At 46.0% G+C, this 23,037-nt stretch overlaps 1 protein-coding gene across 3 annotated transcripts; it reads right to left on the reverse strand.

Moving 5' to 3' along the window:
- Window positions 1–657: 657 nt before the first annotated feature.
- PTP4A2 (protein tyrosine phosphatase 4A2) lies at window positions 658–22,614 on the reverse strand. 3 transcript variants are annotated; one of them, XM_030464291.1, is made up of 6 exons: window positions 22,532–22,614; window positions 12,586–13,259; window positions 10,922–11,014; window positions 5,986–6,116; window positions 4,235–4,309; window positions 658–3,109 (listed from the first exon to the last, which is right to left on the reverse strand). In XM_030464291.1, the coding sequence occupies exons 2-6, from the start codon at window positions 12,679–12,681 to the stop codon at window positions 3,001–3,003; spliced, it is 504 nt and encodes a 167-aa protein (XP_030320151.1). In that variant the 5' UTR covers window positions 12,682–13,259; window positions 22,532–22,614; the 3' UTR covers window positions 658–3,000. The 3 variants fall into 3 exon arrangements, with proteins under 3 accessions (XP_030320151.1, XP_030320150.1, XP_030320152.1); XM_030464290.1 differs by lacking the exon at window positions 22,532–22,614 and adding an exon at window positions 21,064–21,328; XM_030464292.1 differs by lacking the exon at window positions 22,532–22,614 and adding an exon at window positions 14,008–14,063.
- Between the last annotated feature and the right edge of the window lie 423 nt (window positions 22,615–23,037).

Consider the following 23,037-nt stretch of genomic DNA (forward strand, 5'->3'; position numbering starts at 1 on the left):
GCCAACAGGGACTAAAAATTTGTTCTAGTACACTAGTGGGAAAAATCTGATAAATATTAGAAACACGATACTGATTTGCAAGTAACATATTTCTTTGATGGCAGTAAAGCAAAGCTGATTGGATTGTTATCTGTAAAGCCTAGAAAATAGCACCTTAGTATTATTTAAATAAATTATACCCATCAATGCAGTAGCATTCCCCTCCCAAGGACGGGGAACTGACTGGGATCCAGGCCTCCAGAAACTCACTCATTGTTACCCCAAAACAATAACCCATTCAAGCCCTGCCAGGTGCATGGTGTCTGATCTTGTCCAGGGTACAACAGAAAGTTTTGCAACAGAACTTTGATGGCTCTTGGGAAAGTTGAGAGCTGTTGTTTCATTTGAGGGGGGGGTTGTTTGGTTTGTTTCAAGGCAAGAAGACTTTTTTTTTTTTTAAAACAGGTAATTTAAAAGAGAACTGCTCCTGTCTGCACCACCATTCCCTCTCCTCCCATGCAGAAGTCTTCCCCACCACCAGCTCCAAGCCATGCAGTCCCCCACAGCAATACAAGGGGCATGGGCAAACTTGTCCAAAGCCCTTTGCAAACCAGATTAAAGAAGAGCATTTAACATTAAAGAGCTGCAATAAATTCATCAAGAGCCAGAGGGAAGACATTTTACTTACAAGAACTTTATTGCACTACGTTCAAGTGCTGAACCAAGTATTGTGCCTATGGGACATGGGTCACAATTATGTTCCCCCCCTTTGTGTCTACACTGTACTGAGTCTGCACTTTTCACTATTGTCCCTCAGTTAAGGCTGCAGAGTCATAGTATATGATAATTAGCACATTATAAATCAGAGTAAAACTAGGGGGAAGAATGCAAAGTTATACAGAGCATGAAAAATGTATTTTATTGTTCTTCAGAAGGGCTCAGGGGTTTGGTTTTTAATCCAGCTCAACACCTTCCCCTCCAATCTGACTTCCACCGTTCATCAAAACAGCTTTAACTACTACTATTTCATCTTACTCAAAACTTCAATTTTCATTTGCAGAAACAGTTAGAACATTAGGCTTCTAGTGAGGGGAAGGTAAAGGCCAGAATTAGGTCATTTCAGCATCATCTACCTTCCACACAGGCTCAAACATTACCAGATCTGTTATTTCCCTAATGTAGACGTTGACATCACAAACACTTTCACGTCTCCTTTATCTAGGAAAGGAATCAGAAACATTACACATCTGCAAGGGAGGAAGGAACTCGGTACAACAGAACAGCTCGAGCCAGGGTACAGAGTTTTGTGGAGCATGGTATTTTCTAGCCATGGACCTCAAACAGATCTCTTGGTAAAGTGAGGGGCTTGACAAGTACCAATCCTTTTTGCCTTCATTTAAAAACCCCTTCCAGAGACAGAACTCTGAAAGTCCACTCCTTGTGTGTTCTGAAAACCTTTGTGCAGTGATGCTGCAGACTGAGAGCAGGGACACAGCCTGGGAAGGCAGCAGCTGAGGTACTGGGGGGAGATGGGCACCACTCTGTGCCCACCACAGGCACAGAGCAGCAAAAGCCTTTGGTGCTCCACAGCAACCAGGTCACCAGAGAGCAGGACCCTGAACCTCCACTCAAAGCCTTCAGTAGCTGAGTACTACAGACATGATGTCAAGTTGAAAGCATGAGGTCACTCGTGGGGCAGGGCACTGAGTTAACGTGTTTGGTAGAAGTAGCCTGGCTGAAACTGCTCATTAGAGGCTGTAAAATGACTTCATTAACTCACACCACCAATGGCCCTATGAACAGAACGTGGTGCCAGTCCACACTCCAAACACCAGCATGTTTACTGTTTGCCAACAGTGAGCACATGACAGGCATGTTGGTGTCTGACTGGGGGATCCTCCCTCCAAACGAGCCAAATAAAAAAGTTACAAGGCAATCAGTGGTTAAACTGCACTGTACTGGAGGGCTTGTCTGGGAGAACACCCACACCAGGCATTACCCATGCTCAGTGTTCCTGTGTTCACACCTTCACCTCACATACAATGGAGCTGAGACCCTCCCTCCAAATCCTGATTCACTGCATCCAGCCAGAATCAGGACAGCAGCAAAGCACCTTTTCTTCTTTCTTGTGACAGGTACATTAATTTTAAATCCTTGTCTGAACTGTCCCTTGCTCACTTAGGACACTTCTGAACATGAGTCTTCTGCTGGGACAGATGTTGTAAGAACAGAAAGACAATTAACATTTCAGCCAAATTCTTTGGGAAAAAAAAGACTGACACAGACACCTGAGATCACACACGTGTGCACACACACACACACACACACACACACACTCACACAGTTAAAAGCACTTTCATCAATCAGAAAAGGCTTTTAGCAGGTTCAAAGATATCAGACAGTGAGTCTTCTGTTAAAGCCCACCAGGAAGTTTTTTCACACCTGCAGAGTCTGAACACCACACAGACAGAGACATCACAGAACCTCTAGAACACGCCCAGGTTGGGCTTAAGGCTGTCAGACTGCACAGCAACAAAGGCTCCTCCTCACATCTCTGCCAGGTCCCAGCAAGGCTAAAAAAAGGCAACTCCATTTAAGAGAGTTCCATAGGAATTAATGGATCAGGCCCTAACTGTGGGGTACTTCCCTCCAATCAAGAAAATAGTTTCTGCACAAGCCAATGCTCTACTGGTTTTCCTCAGACATAAAATTTACTTTATTTCTTTTCTTAAAAAGTTAAAAATACAGAAGGTTCAGAAACTTATTTTCTCCTTGCAGATGTTCAAACTGCAGCTAAAGGAGAAAATGATCCTTCACTGAAATGTTTCTCTTAATTGGTTTTTTTTATTTTAATTCTTTTTTTTTTTTTCAATCATCACCACCATTAGGAGAGAGGTTGAGGAGCACTGACTCCACCACTATTTGATGACGTAGTTTGATTCCAGATTCACATTTCCAGGTGCCAAGAGTCCAGAAAACAGCCATGCTAACTTCTGCCTTCGACTGAGATTTATTTTGTTTTTATTGAACACAGCAGTGACCGTTGGCATCTTTGAAGCGTAATCGCATCTTAGGTCGGTACTTCTCAAGGTAAAGCAGCTGTTTGGAATTGAAAGCTCCCCTCCTTTTCCTAAAACAAAGAGAATGAAGGCTAATATCAATGGAAAAAGCACTGCTTCCATCACCACACACATTCTAAGGCAGATCATTTCTCATTGCAATGCTTTTCTCTCTAAAGCAGCCTCCTGGTTTGGCTCCGTTGGATGCTGGGAGGAAGGACAGACCAAGCCCAGCACACAGAGTTCAGCTCCTGCTTGCCAATATTAAAATCAAACTCCAGTTAGCAAATTTCTGTGCATTTTTCTTGCACTGGGAGAGTTTATTTCCAACCCCAACAGCAGTCACTGAACAAAACCAAGGTCACCCTTTCCTCACAGACGCATGTGCTATTTATTACATCAGTTAAGTGGGACCAGGACATTTAGATACAAATACAGAAGAGGTTCTCAGAGAAAAGCTTCTCAGGATAGAAGGCACCATACCCAGGAAGAGAAAAAAGGAATTTAAGGAAAAAAAAACCAGAAAAATCTGTTGACAGCAACACAGTTTACAAAGATAACTGAAGACCCTGGGAGGCCATAAAAGGACGAATAGCTTTTTGGCAAAGCTCATTCAACATAATCTCACCTGCTGGGCTTCATTTCAAGATCTGATGTTATCACTAAGCCAACAGAGCTCTGAACTCATCCTTCACCAGTTTTGTTATTTTCCAGGCAGGGTGGTTGCTGACATTTCCTAGGTGGATAATTCACTCACCCACAACACCTGCAGGAGTGCTGCTGCTCACCTGCTTGCTGCAGAAATTCTGCTTGGGAGCCCAACCTCACGAGAATTTTTATTGTTTTTTAATTAGGAGCAATTAGACCATATTCAAATCATCCACAATTCCTGCAGCTCCAGCCTAGATGGTTTCTTTCCTCTCAAGTTCTAAATCTTTGAGTCTCAGGTCAATGACTTAATATAGAAACACAGATTTAAATAAAAACCAAAAGAGATGAGAGATCACCTTTCAACCCTCCTGTGTAAACAGAGGAAAGGGCACAGGCCTCAGCAGTCATCTTAAAGCCATGCCCAGTGTTGTCAGGATATTGCTACTTCAAAACAGATCAGCAATCTCAAGCTCTGCTGCAGACACGTGCTGTTCACATGCAACATCAACAAGGAGATTTCCTGAGAATGGGGAAGTTTAACTTACTGCCTTATAAACTGAACTGCATCTTCGTACTTCATTCCACTTTCGATGAGCGCAAGTGCAACCAGGACAGGAGCCCTAAAGGAGAAATCAATATTTAAGGAAGATCTGAAGAAACAATACATTGAACCCTTCAAGCCACATCAAATTAATCTCTAACCAAACAGGTGAAGTATCTTTAAGCCTTACCTACAGACAGACATTTGCCTGCTGAGTACCTAATGTAAGATTTCTTTTAGTAGACAGCTCTGCTTCTAACACACACACACAAAACAAAAATCAATAGCTCTTTACTGTCTGGGCCAGGAAACAGTAATTCTAGATTTTCAGGCTCTCTCATTTCACTCTAACATGATTTTCTACTTCAATAGAACAAGTATGTAACACCTCTTGGGGTGCACTTTGCTTCTTACAACACACAGCACACACTGAATTCCCTGGACTGGTGTTCAGCCCACTGAACAGGCACAGTTGCAATGGGCACCTCTGACAGTAGAGGAATAAAGGGTTAAACAGATGCCAGCATCTGGACAAGCTGTACTCATGGTGAAACAAAACTACACCTGAGATGAAATACCTGTCACTGACAGGCTGCACCTGCATAAGCAGAATTAATTATTCACTTTCCAAAGGAAACAATTTGAAACTTCAAAAGTCACTCAAAAAAAAAAATTAAATCCTCTTTTCCTATAAAGTTTGATCCCTCACTACAAGCAGACAGTTTTCCAGATTAAAGCGAAATCTGTAAAGCTGCTTCTCTTCCCTCTGCCAGAAGCAGCCTGAGCAGAGCAGAAAGGTCACCCTGTAAGGAGGAGGTACACAACACGAGTTTGTGTGACACAGAAGATGGGAAGCTCCTGGTACCCTTTGGCCTGCTATTATACAAGAAACAGGAGAGTTGAAAATCACTTGAGTTACACGTGGTCACCTCCCTAAAGCTGTTCCCCAGATAAAAATAGAGCAGAAATGGATAAACAAATGTTAATTGCCTTAGGGGTTTTGGTTCTTGTGTCTTTAAATATTGGCCATTTCTCCTCTTAATTTCCTCCCTCTCCTCTCTAGAGATGGAAATTGAAGAACCTGACACACTCCAGCTCTGTGCATGACTTCTTTAATTCTTGCCCACTCATTCGTGTCCTTAAATATTACCTGTCCCATGGTTATTGTAAGAACACTGACACTTCAGCTCCAGTTCCTCCCAGCCCATAGGATAAATATAACATTCAGAAATTACAGTTGGGAAATTGAATGTAGCATTTAGCTTTCCCAAATCAGTCTTTTTTTTTTCCCAACCTGAGAGGAAGTTCTTGCCAAAGCAGGAAGTTATATTTTGAGTGGTGAAAAGAAAACCAGTCTGCATGTAAGCAAGAAATACAAGCCTGACCTCTCCTACAATGAAGTGAAGCCACTCTAGAAGAAGGAACTGAACCAGTTTTCCTAAATGCTTTTTAGTACTATCTGCTGAATAGGATATCAGTTAAAAAACAGGATAAAACTTTAAAAAGAGCTGTACAGCCTTAAAAATTGTGCTGTACAAGTGTATTTTTCCTCTCATCCTGGATCAGTGATGAAATTATTGAAGATTTTTTTAAGCTGCAGTAAGTCTCTGATTTCACTGAGACAAATTTGCTACTGCTTTAAAGTGCTATTTGGGAGAAAAGACAGAAATTGGCATTTACTGAAAACCTTTCCTGACTTCCCTCCCAAACAAATAAAACTTTCAGCCCAGCAGAGGCAGCCAGCACAGTACTAACCTTCCCAACCCTGCAACACAGTGAACAGCAACACAGCATCCAGCCTCTTCACGGAATTTGGTTTTCAACAGGTTTAGCCAGTCATCAACTATCTGATTAGGGGGTGGTGCTCCATCATCAAATGGCCAGTCCTTGGAAGGGAAAAAAGGACATTAGCTACATGGATTTCAACTGGGAGAAGGAAAACATTGCATTCAAACAGGAGAGCATAAAACACCAGCTGCTGTGGGCATTTTTCTGGTTGCACTGAAGTTTGCAAGTCAATATCATAATGCAACACTAAATGCTTAACAACCATTTAATAGCACTTCTCAGTAACATTTCAATAAAACTCCTTTGTAGTATAGAATTTTTAGAAAAATAGCTGCCCTTGAAATCACATTTCATTAAAAATATGTAAAAATCAATAAACATTTCAAATAAACATTTGAAAGATGGGAACTCTGCAGACTTTTGCCTATGGTTGTGTCAACCTTTCAAAACACTATTTGTGCTCCAGGTTCTGTACAGAGAAGCTGCTTCATAACAGAACAAGGGGATCAAGAGGGGAGAAGGGACTTCACAGCAACCCAAACAGATCAACTTGTTTAGCTGCCATGAATCCAACAAGCAAGACAGTTAAGATTACCAGGATAATTCCAGGTCAAAACCCCCACATTCACAAGCAAAACAGAAGAGAGCTTAGACAAAGGCAGAGTCAACAGCTAAGGAGCTTTTACAGTTTTATTTCTGCCCAATAAAAGTGTAGCCAACATTTAGACTCCCCAGACCACCTCTAAAGTCATCAAGATGGTTGTCACTTGAAATCACAAGTGAGAAGCTTCCCATTTTCTTGGGGCCACAGCTCTCCCCTGGAACTGGAGCTCAGTTCAGTACTACACATCCCACCTTTCCAGACCAAGCACAACATCACATGCTATCATCTCAGACACAGAGTGCTGCAGGAAGATGAAAAATAAAACTCTGTAGTTATTTAACAATTTTCATTAGGCAAATGCAAGGTGTTTTACAAGGAAGACTCATAGCCAGCTTCATATTATTCAATAACCTCTCTAATGAGGCCTCCTCTTCCCTTACTGGTTAGAAACAAGTCTTTAATGTACCTTGAGAACAGGTCAGCACAGACTAATAAGTCTTGGAAGTCTGAAAGCAAAGTTCTGCTTTGAACAAATAGAACCAGAGGTAAAAACTGCCAGACTTTTCATTTTGAAATGAAAAGTCTTATTGCTACCCTAATACTTCCTGTATAACAAGAACAGCTTAGCACAGACCTCAGCTCAAGAACACCTAATAAATGTCTTAGCTGCAAGGTGGAAATCTGCATCTCAGAACAATAAAACCAGAAAGCTTGTAAGTTACTGGAATAACTTCACATGTAATTAATTCAGACGAATACACAAAGTCTCAAGAGTGCAGAGGGTTTTTTCAAGCAAATGGGAAATTAAAAATATCTGGGACAACACCGTAAAGTGAAAGACTACAGAAACAAAATGCTAAAGTTAAACTTGTTCTTTCTATTAAAAGGTTTTTGTGAGATTTTTCCACTCACTCACACACTGCAAGCAATTATTATTTAAGGCCTAATGTCATCCACTGTCCCAGGAAGAGAAGCAGCATTACCCACTGCAAGAGAACCTTGCAGAGAACAAGATTTACATGTCAGTTGTGTGTCCCAGTTTTGGATTAAATGAAATCCTTTCCTCCAGATCAAATACAGGAGGTAACCACACTCCTGTTGCATTCATGTCAACCACCACACTCATACAAGGCTGGTGCTGACCTGAATTAATGACAGGCATCAGTTCCCCACAGACCATCACCTTCCCAGGAATGGTGGACCAGAGACATTAAATTAGCACTGATTAAACACTGCTGCATGGGACACTGCCCAGAGTGAGGAACAAGAATAATTCTGGGACTAGAGGAGTAATTGCAGCAAAGTTTTACAGGTTTTTTTTTCCTGATCAAGAGTTCTCTGAGACTGACCTCCCAATTCCTGTTGGACAGGTTAGAAAAACTGCCAAGCTCCATGATCATAAAGTCATTAATAACCAGGATGATGCACAGAGACTGCAGAAACTGAAAATACAGCTCTTTTGTGCCACCCTGCAGCAGCTGGGAAGGATGAGAGGCAAAAAAGGGTTATTCTGATTAACACTTTACCTGGAGCAGCTTTGCTCAGCAGAACAGCTCTGGGTTTGTCAGTCAGCAAGGACTGCAGGACTGGTAATGCAGAACTGAGATGCTCAAGAAGCAGTAAAAGGACTTTGAAGTGACAAAGACCCCATGCTCCCAAACCTGTGTGCGACTCACACTGAAGTTACAGCAGGAAAATGTGCCCAGAGCTGCCTGCACCTGCCTGGGATGGGATGGGATGGCAGCGTGGTGTCACCAGCATGGAACTTTCCCACCTCCAACACCAGGGCCCATGGCAAGGCAGGACAGATCAAATGGCCACAAAGCCACATCTGACATGGGCACTCCTGCCTGAAGGGCAAAGGGTAATACAGAAAGCTGGATACAGGAATAAGCAGTAAGTGAAGGGCTGAGAGAAGCAGAACAACACGTGTCTGAGATCCTGCAGAGGAACAAAACTACTGCAGCCTCCTTGGTAGCCAGCCAGTGCTAAAACACAGAAAAAACCCCAAAACCCTACCTGTTCTTATGCTGTAGAATTTCTGTGTGACAAGACCTTCTCTATAAACATAACTAAGAACTGCAGGAACCCACAAGAAACTGAATCCATCCCTGCCTGCTGTCTCCTGGATTTAATCTCTGTTGACAAACATGTGCATGCAATAGTACTACTTCCAACACAGAACATCTAATTCTCTACTTTGACACTACACCATCTGCCAAAGCAGCTCGAGCTGACACATTCTGCCCATCCTGCCAGCACCCAAGCCTGTAGCATGGCATGAGGGGAGGCTTTGCTCAAAAACTCTCATTTTTTCAGGGGTTTCACTACGTTTGACCTCAACGGTTTTAAAATAGACATTAATCTCTCTCAGGCTGTGTTTTTAATCTTCTGTTATTTTTGCAAGCAAATATTAGCTTTAAATAGTGACGTGTTATTTTCCTCAGCCAGATGGCAATTCAATACCATTTCTAAGCAGCAACAGGACTCTGAAAAAGCAAGTGTTCATTGGGAGGGAAAGCTGTGCAGGAGGCTGTTGTGTCAGGGACATAGCTCAACTTCTCTCACACAGCAAAGCATGATTGCAATACAGTAAATTACTAAGACAACCCCATGACAGGGATCATCAGGATCAGTGATCCCTGTCACCTCCTGCTTTCTGTGAGCCTGGTGGATTTATGCTCCCTTCTGGTTTGCCTTCTGCAGCAGGAGAACACTAAGAAGAATGGGTCTGTACTGAGCATGGAGAAGCAAACGTGTACAGACACAAGACTGCCATGTGTTACTCAAAGGCTCTCCAGCAGAGAGTTTCTGGCACAAACAGCATTTCCAGTTTTTAGAAAAGCTTCCTCAAAAACAAAACAAAACAAAACAAACTGCTTTCAGTTCTAACCCAGCCAACACCAAGGTTTTTTTAAACTTTCTGGAGAACCAAAATCCCCCAAACTGTTCTGGAAGTGGGGGCTCCTGCAGGGCCTCAGCCCGGGGCTGCAGAAGGTGGATTTTGCTCCCAGCTGCAGAAGCTGATGTCACCAGCCTGCCAGAGCAGAGCTGGACCACCTGCAAAACCACCCTGAGTCTTCTAGGAAGAACTCAGATCTCTGCTTTGGCACAGAACACAGAAATAGACAAAGCCCCAGTTTAAATCAGGGCTCTGAGGGCTTCCACACCACAAGTTCAATCCTCCCATCTCTGGCAACCTCCAGAGCACCCCAAAATCCTGCCATGCCCAAGAAAGCTCTAGAGTGACCAAAAATACTAATCCAGAGCACAGCCCTAAGAGCACAGGTAGCCCTGTAATGACTGATTTTTCCAACAACACTGAGGCACATAGAGCTGCCTGGAACAGGAATAAATGCTTACTAAGGCTGGCAGCCAAGAAACCTGAGTGACCTGTACCTGGGGTTTTCACAGACAGCCAAGATAAAAGCTTTTCTCCTAATGGAGAACTGCAGAAGTTTTCCTCTGACTTGAGCCATAAAAATCAAGGGGTGATAGAAAGCTGAGTACCTACAACAAGAAGGTAAGATGCCATTTCTGGCCTCCCAACAGGGTATTACTCACTCCAGTAAAATAAACTGATTATATCTGCCACACTATAATAATTCAGAAGTATTGCCTGGAAAAATACTGCCTGCAAGCTCAGTAGGAGCACACACCTATTAAAAAAACCTCCCCTAAAACAGCAAGCAATAGTAGATGATGGAGTCAGTCATTGCACAATGTTAACTATGAGCAGCAGCAAAGGAATTCCACATGGGGAATGGGGAAGCCACCAGCAACCAGTTTCCATTTCGAGGGGAGAGGGATGAGGCTATGGATCAATATCCTGCTCCAGCCAGTCCACCAAAGCCTGTATCAAGGTGTCAGTTTGGTCTCAAAAGGTGAAAGATTTTGAAAGAGTGAGAGAAGGGAGATTTGTCTGCATCCTGAGGAGGTCAACAGTAAAGCCAAGGAGAGCTGTGTCTAGAAAAAAGGATCAAACCCATCTGTGTGAACCAGAAGGCTGAACACAGGATTAACATTGACCTAGTCACTAAAAGGCAACCAAAACACCTCAACAAATCCAGAAATATGGGAACAAACAGGTTTTTAAGTGCTCAGGCAATGGTAATGAACCTGCAGGTACCTTTCACAGAAGTACAGCGAATTGCTCAAAACCAGCTTTAGCTGATGCAGGTAATCAGGATGCTTCAGCCAATCTGAAACAGTCCCAGGTTCCTGCCCAAAGTGAAGGCCATCCCCACCACTCCCAGACAGGGGACTCCTCATTTTTAGACAGTTTTAAAGGCAACTCACTAGAACCTGGATTCCTTCTTTTTCGATAGGAGCTTTATCGTAAGTGGCTTCACAAACTCGCACCAAGGTTCTCACTCCATACTTCTTCAGCTCCTTGAAGAAAAAGGACAACACAAACACATGGACAGGGTGAACTGAAGAACCTCATCAGCTACAAAACTTAACATTTTCCACAGTCTATTGCACAGCTTCAAGAGGGAACAAAATGAAGGAGCAAGGGCCAACTCAGAGAGGGAGGTTATGGCCCCTTTAGAACAAAGGTTACAAGTGACAGAAAGCAGCATGAAACTCCTCTGAACTGAAATAGGGAAATGTCAAGGTGGGAAAAAAATGCATATATAAGAGCAAAATTAAAATAGCTGCCTATAGTCTCCATGCAGCTGCTGCTTCTCTTTAAATAGAAGCCTGGAACTGTTTGCTTCAGCCAGTGTTGACATTTTGAGGCAGGGAGGAACAGAACACACACCCCACTATATTCTAGCTTCCTTGTAATGTACTATAAGTAGCACATTGTGCTAGATAAATAATCAGAAGATCAAACAAAAGCTGTTCCAGGTCACTGTGAAAGTTCATACTGCAAAGCAGAATTTCCTCTCATGTTTGGACTGAATCACTATCACTTCTATCAGCAGTAACTATTCCAGAGTCAAGGCTCTTGAACAAAAAAAAAGGAAGCCAATCTATAGTAATGGGAGGGAAAAATTATATAAAGACCAAAAGAATGTGGCTTTCAGACAAAATTAATCACTAACATCTGAGCAGATTCATGATGAAGAGCACACTGCTAGATGATGGAAGTCTGTTAATAGCCACAGTCAGACATCAGGATCAGATGACAGCATCTCACTGGAATGAGAGAGACCTGCATACAGAGACAAGACAGAAGTCCTCCAAACAAATAAGGGCACAGAGATCTGGCAGGTCTGGAACAAATCAGAGTGCAGAAATACACTCTACTGCTACTTCTCAGAAGTATCCAACTATACCTCACTATACCTTCTGTTACTTTCTCAGAAAACTGAGTATTAATTTTGTGGTAAAGATCTTGTGTCAGTAGTGGTGTGATACAGTGCCCACAGGAACTGACTCTCCCCACAGCTCTACCCAGCAGTTGTCATTTTTCAAAGATAAATTCTGGCACCTGAAATCTCTGACAACTCTGGGACTGGCAGGGCAATGTGAGAACACACCCTGTCAACTAAAACATCAGTTTAAGTATAGCACTTAATCCTACTCTAAGGGAGAAGAAAGGTCAGAAACCAGCTACAATTCTGTTAACTACTTCTTTAAAAGCCAAGAAGATGAGCAATAGGTCAATATATCAGAAGCACTGCATTATTTAATGAAAAATAACATTTAGCACTGCAGAACATGCAGTTCTTCAGAAACCAGGAGATAAATGATGGCAAGGGTGTGTGTCTGTACTCTAAAATGAAAGCTCATCCAGCCTCTTGCAATGAAAGAAGTGCAGGACTGGAAGAAGTAACCAGTGGACTGTCTTCATAGTGTCAGGAGAACATGAAAAATTACAGATGGAAATGCCTTAGAGTTCCAGGTAACACAGAGCAAAGCATTGAGCAACAAGTGTGAGGAATGACTGTTGAGTACCTCTATAGAAACTATGAGCACAGGAGGAGAAAAGGCTGGTGCTGAGACTCCCTTACCTCTATGAACCTGCCGAGGGTCGCGTCGGTGGGGTTGTGAGTGATCAGGAAACGCATATTTTCATAAGTAATTTCCACGGGGGCTGGACGGTTCATAATGGCAAACAAAAAGTGTCAGGGGCCAAAAAAATGACTTAAAAAAAATAAATCAATAACCTTGGAAACGTTTCACAGCAGAAAACATTAAAAAGACCACTAAAACGCCTGGGATTGATCAGAGCTTGCTTTGATGTGTTTTGTTCCTTAAGGAATTTACTTCTAGAAAAGCAGGTTTGCTTCAGAATCCACTTGAATTCAACTTCAGCCTCAATTACTGCAGGTGGTATCCTTCAGACTCCAAAAATTCTGACTATTTGCAAGACTAGGCAGCCTGTTCTACATTTAGGCACTGGTGAGGCAAAAAAGTAAGGGGCAGGTTTTCTCTCCACTTTGTTTTCTTGATGCTTAGTTTTGCTAGAGTCAGTAAAAAGAATAGGCTTCCAATGTGCAGAGGATATCCCATATATTTGAGTGTGTTTGCTGTGTCTGGAGTCTTCAAGGCAAAGTAACTATGGCACGTAGAACCCCCTGTGCTCAGCTCACTTGTCAGCCAGGATGCTGTGCTGGGCCTGGCAGAAGTCTGCCCTCACGCTCAGAATCGCCATAAATGTGGGACGTATATTCCAACAGAACACCTGGAGAGAAGAAAAACAGAGGAATCTGATCAGAGGAATTGTTGCTTCTACCTTCAGAAATGCCAAATATTGACCCTCCTAGAGGAAAACTCAGATTAGACCAGGTAATACTGGGTTTCCAAACAAACAAACCCGAAATCAAACAAAACCCAATCTTTACTGGGGAGATGTAATCCCAAATATTCTTCCAGCACTGAGTATGCTCCAGCCCAGGGACATGGGACTTCTGGTAAGTGCTGTTCCTGGCAGCCAAGCACCGGAACAGAGAACAAGGAAATCTTTCTGTGGGTCTGCAGCCCCTCCCTCCCTCCCAGCCAGGTGCCTTAGGAGAAAATAGCACAGAGCCAAGTAGAGGCTTCAAAGTGTCTGTCAGTACAGTCATACCTGCTTGGCTGAAGCCCAAATATCTAAAAATATTGTTGGCCCAGCTTTATTTTCTGAGCAAAATAAGCAGTACAAGCTGAAATAAGAGTGTAGCTGTCCCACAGATGAGCTTTCCCTAGCAGAAGTCACCGGTGGTGTTGTCTCACCAAACTCCCAACAGTATTAAGGAGAAAGCCTCCAGAAAGCAGGCATTTCACAAGCAACCAAATGGTCATTTAGCAGTAATAACTCTTAGTTATTCTCAGTCTTATCTAGTTTTACAGACTCGGGCATTAAGACAGCAGCAGCCTCCAGTCCTAACACACAGGATTCAAAATACAGATGTTTTAGCAACAACAGTAAAAGATGGAAAATGTAACTCTACCTCTGTGAAGTCCAGAAGGGATGAAAATGGAGCTGACCTAAACCAGCTCAGCTAATTTAAGGCTGAAACACTAAACAAGCAACATGGCTTTTTACTGCATTTCAAAAGCACAAAGCCAAAGAGTCCTTGCTGACAATTCTTTTTTTATGAAGTTTCTATCAGTTAAATAAACTGTCAGCTGGCAGCCAGAAGTCACAAACCTGTAACTGGAGCAGCAAGGTCAGTGTGGCACACTCAAGTGAGCACAATTAAGGAAAAACACACACATGGAAGTTCACACCCCAAGCTTCTGGTGAATACAGCATTTTAATGAGATCCTCACTTCAAAATAGTCAAATTAAGTCCTGCAAAATTACCACCTTCATTGACATGAAGTCAAAAATCACCCAAAGAACACCAATTATTTCCTTAAGGGACAGCTTTCAATGCCAAAAAAATACATTAATTAGGTTACCAGAGGTAAGAACAAAGACGTGTTCAATAACCTCCCCTGACCCTAACGTGGTTCTTAACTCTGAGTGACTGAAATACCAATTTCAAAAACAAACCCTGGAATCTTTTCTGACTGAAATGGATTTACATTACTACAGGATTCAGTCTCACCCCAGATGGAAGAGTCCCATCTAAACACATCCTAGTCCCTACACTTGTCAGTTCTTGCACATTTGTCACAACTCTCTGGTACATACTCCCAAACCTCAAAGCAGAGGATTTAACATTTATCACAGCCTGCTGGAGCTGTGATGTACCAGGAACAGAAGGACTAAACTTGTAGCATCCACACGTGTCCAACGCCTGCTAAACTTGATGCAAGAAACTTCTTTCAGGCAAATCCTGGCTTGTTTTTCCCCCATTTAAATATACACCCCAGTCATCTGACACATCCTGCAGACTTCCATTACAGGAACAGTTTCAAAACTAACTTTTTAGGACCTAGCAAGGTCATTTAAATAAAACCAGTGGTCAACAGATCTCAGCACAGGAGATCAAAACTTGGATCCAGAGTACCAGAGGCTTACAGCATTACAAAGTACACCGTCAGGAGGGGAAGAGCTATTGTGTCGTACTGAAACAAGACCTTTAAACATTTTTCTTTTCAGCACCAATAATTTGGTTGGAAGAGCCTCATCCAGTGCTATTTGCACTGTGAGTTGTATCAGATCAGGTCATTACAGCTACACTTCTCCTCCCTCAAGCAAATCAAAGAGAGAATTTCAACCCAATTATCTTAAAAGTCTTTTGTAAAAACTATTTACCAAGACATTAAGAAAGGACACCTGGAGATGACATGTTCCAGTAAATGAAGGGGGAGACACCAGCTCAAGTCCTGCTCTCAGAGCTGCTGCTGCTCATGGTCTGACCTTGGCCAAGCCACCTTCAGCAGCTCAACTCCTCTGCAGAACAGGAATGACACCACCTTGCCTTCCCCAAAGGAGTGCTACTGAAGCATTTAATTAGCTAATAGCTAAGGAGTGATTAAAAACGTAAAAGTGCTGTATTTAAGTCTGAAAAATTATTTCCAGAAGGATAAGAAGTTTACGTAGCACAGAGCCCTCTCTACAAGTCTGGTTACAGACATATATCCCCTTCTTCCCATGTCTTTCAACTGCTCTATGTTGAGCTCAAGATTAAAATGAAAAGCCAGGCTTCTAATTAAGAAAATTAAACCCAGGAAAAACCCTATTTTCTACAGCTTCTGATCTCCCCAAGCAAATACTTCTTGCATTTCTTCCTCCTTCTGTTAGCAAGAAAATCTACACTTCAAAATCCCAGGAGAACCAGGCACTATCAAACTGACAATAAAGAGTATCCAGGTCTGGGAACAGCATAAACCAAGAAGTAATTTTTCAGCTGATTAACCTTCAACTTCTTATGCTTAGGAAGTGAGATAGCACGTGGAGAGAAACCAAAAAGCTACTGTTTTATGTGGCTGGTGTGAGAACAGGAGCAGAAGTATCAAGATGCAAGAGGGAAAAAAGAAAAAGCAGAGACAGCAGCAGCAGGAGCCAAGCAACAGCCACTCTGTATCTGAAAAGATTTGGATATGCTTGGGAGGCAGTTCCTGATGTTGTTTAACCTAATTATCAGGGAATAAGCATCAATCAAGATGCCTATCTACACCACCAGGCTTCATGAGCTGTGACAGTCTCTGCACCTTCAGAGGTGATTAATTCAAGTTATAACTAACAGCACTGAGCTCCCTACCTCACACTCACACAGCCAAGGGCCACCTCATGAGGCCAACTGGAGAAAAATGCTTTTCAAAATACCATTAATACACAAGGATATGCTTCAAACATTAGCAAGGGGCTGTCCTATTAAGTAGCACAAATAAATCTGGGTGATGGGCTGATTAAGGGAGAACAGTTAAACCAGTTCCTGACTTGACTGAAACTTCACTTGAGATTGCCAAGTGAAAATCCAACACACCTACAAGGTTCACAACACTGGCTGCACCTCATTTATAATTGTATTGACTCCTAAATTACAGACTTCAGTAATGCTTGCTGGTGATTTCTGAGGCTCTACAAGTTCAGGGAGACGGGTCTAGTGAAAAAACATCTAGTAACACGGTGAGGAATCCCCAGCTGCACCCCCATGCACAGCAGTAAAAGTGCTGCCTGAGCTACACCCAGCAGAGCAACAGCCTGGAACAGCTGCAGCTTCCCAAAACACAGATACCTTTGGAAAGGTCACTTGGATCACCTTTCAAAACAACCCAGGGCACAGGATGCAGAGCAAAGCCTGCTAATTTGTCAGGCAGTATTAAAAAAAAATAAATAATACTGGAGTATTTTGAAAATCAGTATTTTCAAATCACTTCAACTAATTTCTATCCTGTAAGGGGAACTCCGTATCGATGGTAACAAAGTCAGGTCATGAGCTGCTGAATTTCTCCCCATCAACTTCTTTTTTTCTTTTTTTTCCCCCCTGTTCTATAAAACCTCACTGTGTTTGCACTTACCTAGGTGCACTCAGCCCCACAGCAGACTGGGGGTACCCAACCTGACCCTGCAGCCCCAGCCAGGCTTTTCCTGACACTCTCTGGATGTCACATTTCACTTCCCCTTCCTGCACTGCCCTCCTGTGTGACCTGATTCTAAAATGTCCTGTTTGGTCTGGAGCAGAGTTTGCTTTCCAAGTGACAAATTTCACCGAGACGTCCAAAATCAGCCTTAACAGAGTGGCAACACACATCAGCAAGAACCAGAGCAGCAGCCTTCTCTGACATATCCTCTCCGAGTTATAGTGAGGATCAAAACTCTGGAACCAACATTCCTGGAAAAAATTCTTGAGCATTCTCTGAAGGAAGCCTGCTCAGAATGACACGTGCCTAGAGAGGAGGGGTGAGGTCAAACATTTTACTGTTCCACCCTACCCACCCCCGCCTCAGAGCTCCCTCCCAGCCTCCTCACAAGTTCTCTGGGTGACTCATTCGTTTCCTTTTGCACTAACCCAGTGGCTCTGTCCTGGGACATAAAACCCAGGGCAGCAGATAGAGATCTGCCTTGGTAAATTAAAAAAAAAAACAAAACAAAAAGAAAACCAGGTTAATGAAGTCTTAAGTCACAAGTGACAGATCAGGAAAATGTAAGAATTGTCAAAGGTACTGAGCAAGAGCAGAATCCTGCAACAAAACCCAAAACTGAGTACTACACAGAAATTCAGCTGCCATCCCTAAATTTGGGTGAGGTCAAAGCAGCAGTGATGCACAGAGCCCATCCCTGTGAGCCCTGCAGTGGGAAGAGAGCAGACACTGCATTAGCCATCTCCCAGAGAGCTGACAGGCATGCATGCTTTAAGCTTCAGATCTCTTCCCTGTGAAACAGAACCTGTTTCACAGTTAAAAATGCTGCTCTGACACAGGAGTTTTTTGAACGCCTTCCCCACCTACCATTTAGATTTTTAAATCCCTTCAGAGGACATATTTGAATGTTATTTACATACCATGCCCAAAAAGTTTAAAGTAACTAAAAGTGTGTGAAGTCAGAACCAAATGGCCCCATTAAGAGGAAAAAAAAAAAGAAGTTTAAGCCATCACCCTGTTTAAGTCACAGAACTGCACTTCAATAAAATCTATCACTTCAGACAACAGTCATGAGTCTGTGACACTAACAACTCACCCCCAAAAATCAGAATGCTGAGTTGTCTAAGCCCTTATCTACTTTGGGTTATTGAACACAGAGTCCTGCCAGATCAGCTTCCCTGACAACTGAGACTAAATATTCTCACAGTTCAGGATGAAGTATCAGAGGAAAACCCAACAAACAAACAATCAAAACAACCCCATTAACAAGTCAAGCAAGACTAAAGGCAATTTCAAATCACACAGCAATAGGAATATTACTCTAAGCAGTCACAGAGTTGAATTACATGTATGTTACTCATCTCACTGATGTGAATTTGCTCTGTACCTCTGCTGGAAAAATGACTCAGTGGAGAGTTGGCTCCTTTTCTGTGCTCCTGTGGCACTGAATTCAGTCTGACAACTGAAACCAAAGCTCACTGATAAATTTCACTGCACGTCCACAAAGTCTCAATTGTTAAACCCCCCCAGCCCATTCTTTCAAGCAGAGCTGGAGTGTAAGAGAGCAAAAAGAATTTAACTTCTTAGTGCAAAACAGAGAGAAGCAACGGGCAACAAAAAGGCACAGGTACAGTGACCCAAACAGACAGCAACCCAGAAGCTCAAGTGTTGTAAGAGAAAAAAGGATCCAGAGATTTAAGGCTCCTTTACCTTTCACAATTAGCAAAACGAGCCCCAAGATGACACCAAAGTCAGCAGCTACTGGAAAGGTATTTTATATGCATCAGCCAGATCCTGGCCCAAATAGGTGCCAGCAATTCACAAACAGTAACTTCTAGCACAAATTCTTGATCCATTTAGTCAGTTTTTTAATGTTTAGGCAGAGCTGTTTTAAATTTCCAAGTCCAGCAAAGGTGGTGTTAAACAAATCCAATTACAGAAGACAACACCAAGCTCCCCTCTGCCAGTTCAGTCTGGGCACATCACTGATATATTATCAAAATACACAACTTACACCACTTACAAATCAGATCATCCCCCTGAAAGGGCAGAAATGTGCACGGCCCAGCCCCTCCCAGGCCTCCCAACAGTTAACCAACACAGCATTCCACTGCAGGGCAAAGTCCAGAGCCAAGGAACAGGCTGTGATCACAGTTCAGCTCTGCTCTGACAGAGGAAGAACCCCTGAGTACTGCTGTGTGGAAGAGATCCGTGGATCTTTGCAGGAAATTAACCCTGAAGCCAATCACCTGTGTCTGAGAGACATCAGTAGGAACATCCCAACACTTCAGGCTCCCTGCACAGATCCCTACTCCTACCTTAACTCCAACCAAGCTTTTCTTTCCAATAGTTAACAAAAATCTAAGTATTTCTACGCATTGAGTCATCAGGAGATAGAGTTTTCTGGCTGCTGGCAGTGGTGGGTTTGTCTTTTCTTTTTTCTTTCTTGAAAAACAGCAGTTCTGAGTCAGAACCTGACTGGTTCATTTGGGGAGTTTTGAACCATCTTTCCATGTATTCAGTACCCTTTAAAAGCCAACTTTCTGCCTCACTCCTCCTCACACCAACGAGCACACAGATGCCCCCAGAGAACAAGCAGATGGTGAGTAACCACACCAAGGAAACACCAGCACAGCTGTGCAGAGGCCACTTCTACAACCATCCCCACAGCCTCACCCGTGCCCCCAATCCCAGACCTCCAGCTCTCCATCAGGTTCCTCACCCAGCACAGCACACCCTGAGCAGACAAACCACTCCCTGTCTCCAGCCTTCCTGCAGGTCACTCCTAGCACCCTCAGCCACATCAGGACTTTCTTTAGCCACTGCCCTGGAGAGATTTCATCAACTGCCCACTTCCAACCCATGCAGCTCCAAATCCCAGAGGGCAGCCTCTATCTACACAACCCAGCCTCGGCATTCACAGCCCTGCCCCCACTTAAACTCCAGGGAAACCACCACATCCTGGACACCCTTCCTTTCCAGCTCCATGTGCCCCCACACCAGCCTGAGGAAGATCCCCTCCAACACCACTCCCAGCCTTTCCCTCCTCCACTTTCCACCCCAGATCCCCACAGAATTCTTTATCCTTTACAGGCCACCTAGCACAAGGAAGAAGGAAGGTCCCCTTTCCCCAGAACAACCTTTCCACCCTTTCTCAAACCCCTTCCCCATCCACACACACAGTAAGTAACACTCTCTCCACTCAAACAAGCCCCCCAAATGCCCCCCATACCAGGTATAAGCAAGACACCCCCCCACACATTGTCCTTTATCTTCCCATTGTTGCAATCCTACAGGCAATGAACACCCCTCCTGAACATCCCTCTTCATCCCCCCAGCCTAGGTACGAGGCAGACCCCTTCCCCTAAACCATCCTTTTGGGGTCCGCTCACCCCAGCCCCATACAAACCAGCCCTGGAAGCAAAAGGGACACCCCACAAGGCAGCCCAACACTGCTGGCAAAGGCAGCACCCTAAAACCAGCCTGAACAGCCACGGGGGACCCTCCTAGCAGCCCAATCCTGCAGGAAAGGGGCACCCCCTAAAAACCAACCCCTAAGTACAGTAGGGACCCCACAGGCGAGCTGCCCCCAAGAGTGCTCCTCAGGCCAAAGGAGCCCCCAAAAGCCCAGAAGGATTCCCCAGACAAGGCTCGCAGGTCTGAAAATACCCCCAAGACCAGGAAGAACCTCCCCAAACCAACTCCTCAGAGCAGTTTCCTGCTCCAACAATAAGCCCCTCAAAACCATACCCGCAAAACAGCCGGGACCCCCAGAGGACGAAACCCCCCTCAGATCAGCCGCAAGGGCCCAAAGAGAGACTCTCTAGGCCCGGGAGCCCTCCCCGGAGCAGCCCCACAGGCCGGGGAGCCCCCTCAGAGCGTCCCAACGAGCCGGGCGGGACCCTCACGGGACGCACTCTGCCCCCTCCCCGCAGCCTGAGCCCGTCCCGGGGCGAGGGCTCCCGCCTGCCGCTGTCCCTGCTCTCACCCGGAGCCCCCCCCAGCTCCTCCCCGCCGCGGCCCCTCACCCCGGGCATTGAGCGCGTCGGCGTTCTCCGGAACGGGCCCGGCGCCTCCCACACACCGGGCCGGCGGACGGAGAGGAGCGAGAAGGGGGCGGGAGGGAAGGTGGCGGCGGTGGCAGCGGCGTCAGGCCCGGCCCGGTGTCGGCGAGGCCCGTGTCGGGGCTGGAGCTTGACCCGGTCCGGCCCGGTTGCGCGGAGACACTCGAGAGCCCGCGCGCCGCCCCACGGCTCCTCGCGCACAGGCCGCTCCCTCCCTCCCCGCCCGCTCCCCGTGGTACTGCCCGCACGGCGCCGATTGGCCCGGCCCGGAGCACCCCCTCAGCGGGCAATGGTTCGGTCCGCCCCACGCACACCCAGCCCGCCCCGGGCGCGCCCACTCTGCGCTGCGGGGGTGGCTCCAACACGGCTATGCCGACGCGGCGCGAGCGGCACCGGGGAGGTTTCGTTCGCCACCGCCGTGAGAGCACCGGGTCCGCCTCCCCGTGCGGCGGGGAACAGCTTCCTCCCTCCCTGCCCTGTAACAGCGGTGGCACTGGTACAGGCCGCTCCTCCCCCCCTCCCTCTCTTGGGCATTGGTATGGCCCGTCCCAGCTCGGGCGCGGTTCGGTTCGGCCCTGCCCCGCGGGCCGTTAGCACCGCACGGAACGGCCCTGCCCTGCCCTCCCCTGGCACACCTGGTACGTCCCCACTAACCCGGTTCCCTCCCCGGAGCACTTGGTCTGTCCCTCCCGCCGCACGTGCACGGGGCCCTTTCACGCACACCCCCCGTGCACCCGCAGTGGTACCGCCCGACACCTCCCCCCCCCCCTCCGCTCAGTGGTTCCGCCCGCCCGGGGACAGCGGGACCGGGGAAACGGGACCGGTCCGGGGAGCTGCGGGGCCAGGGAGGGCTGAGCGTCCCTGGGGGAAGAACCCTGGGGGGAGCGGGGCCCAGGGCAGAGTCACGCACGGCCCAGGTTCCGCTCACGGCGACACCGAAATGCGTGAGCGATCCCCCGATCCGGTTCCCTGCTCCGGGCACGGCGACTCGGAGCGATGTGGGGCAGGATCCCAAAGCTCCATGAGCACCCCGGGGGTTGTGAGGTGACAGGAGGTGTGTGGAGCGGGTGGAGACGGGGGCAGGGAGAGCTCATGAGGAGGAGCAGAGCTCCCTGTGGCTCCAGGAAGGGGCCCTGGCATTTACCAGGGGGGCAGCTGTGAGTAAGCATGGGACAGGGACAGCAGGCAGGGAAACGTGTGTGACGCTGAAGATACACGGCGGAGGTGAAAGGAAATACGCAGGAGGAGAAGGAGGTGAGAGAGGGAGCGGGCCAGGCACACGCATCAGTGACCCACGCAGGAGCTGCTCCACGCAGGGAGATGTTTTGTGCAGCAGAAAGGCACTGAGTGCTGAGTGACCAGGCTGCACAGGTTGGAGGGGCGGCTATTTGGAAATAGCAAGAGGGACAGGGCGAGGTTGAGGCTGTGTTACCTGATGATGTGGCAGGCTATGGCTGTCCATGAAGATCAGCTTCAGCTCTGCACAGAAGGGGCTGCTGCAGGCAGCTGCCTGTCACAAGATATGGAGAGATCTGTGAGAACCCCGTGCTGCTTTAGAGGATAAAGCATAAAACTAATTCCACGAGTTATAAAAGCTGCTGTCTTCTCATGTGTACCTGTCACGTTATTAACAGAGAGCCACGTTTGGTGCTGAGGGAGATGCAGTGCCTGAAGGGCATCTGTGTGCTGGTTAGGAGCCTGCTGCCTCCACAAACCGCAGCAGCAGACCCCCTACACACAAAGCTTTTACATCTTTACATCCCTCCCCCTGCAGCCCCCTCAGCGCTGCTCTGCTCGGTCTGACCAGCCCGGGGCTCCTCTCGCTGCCTCAGCCCTTATCTGCCCAGCGGGCACTGCCCAGGCGCTGCAGCGCAGCTCTGCGAGGACGGGAGGCCTTAGGCCCAGCCCTGGGGACAGGCTCTGCAGTGTCACGGCACC

Source organism: Calypte anna, chromosome 23 (genome assembly GCF_003957555.1).
Source record: "Calypte anna isolate BGI_N300 chromosome 23, bCalAnn1_v1.p, whole genome shotgun sequence".
Lineage (NCBI taxonomy): Eukaryota > Metazoa > Chordata > Aves > Apodiformes > Trochilidae > Calypte > Calypte anna.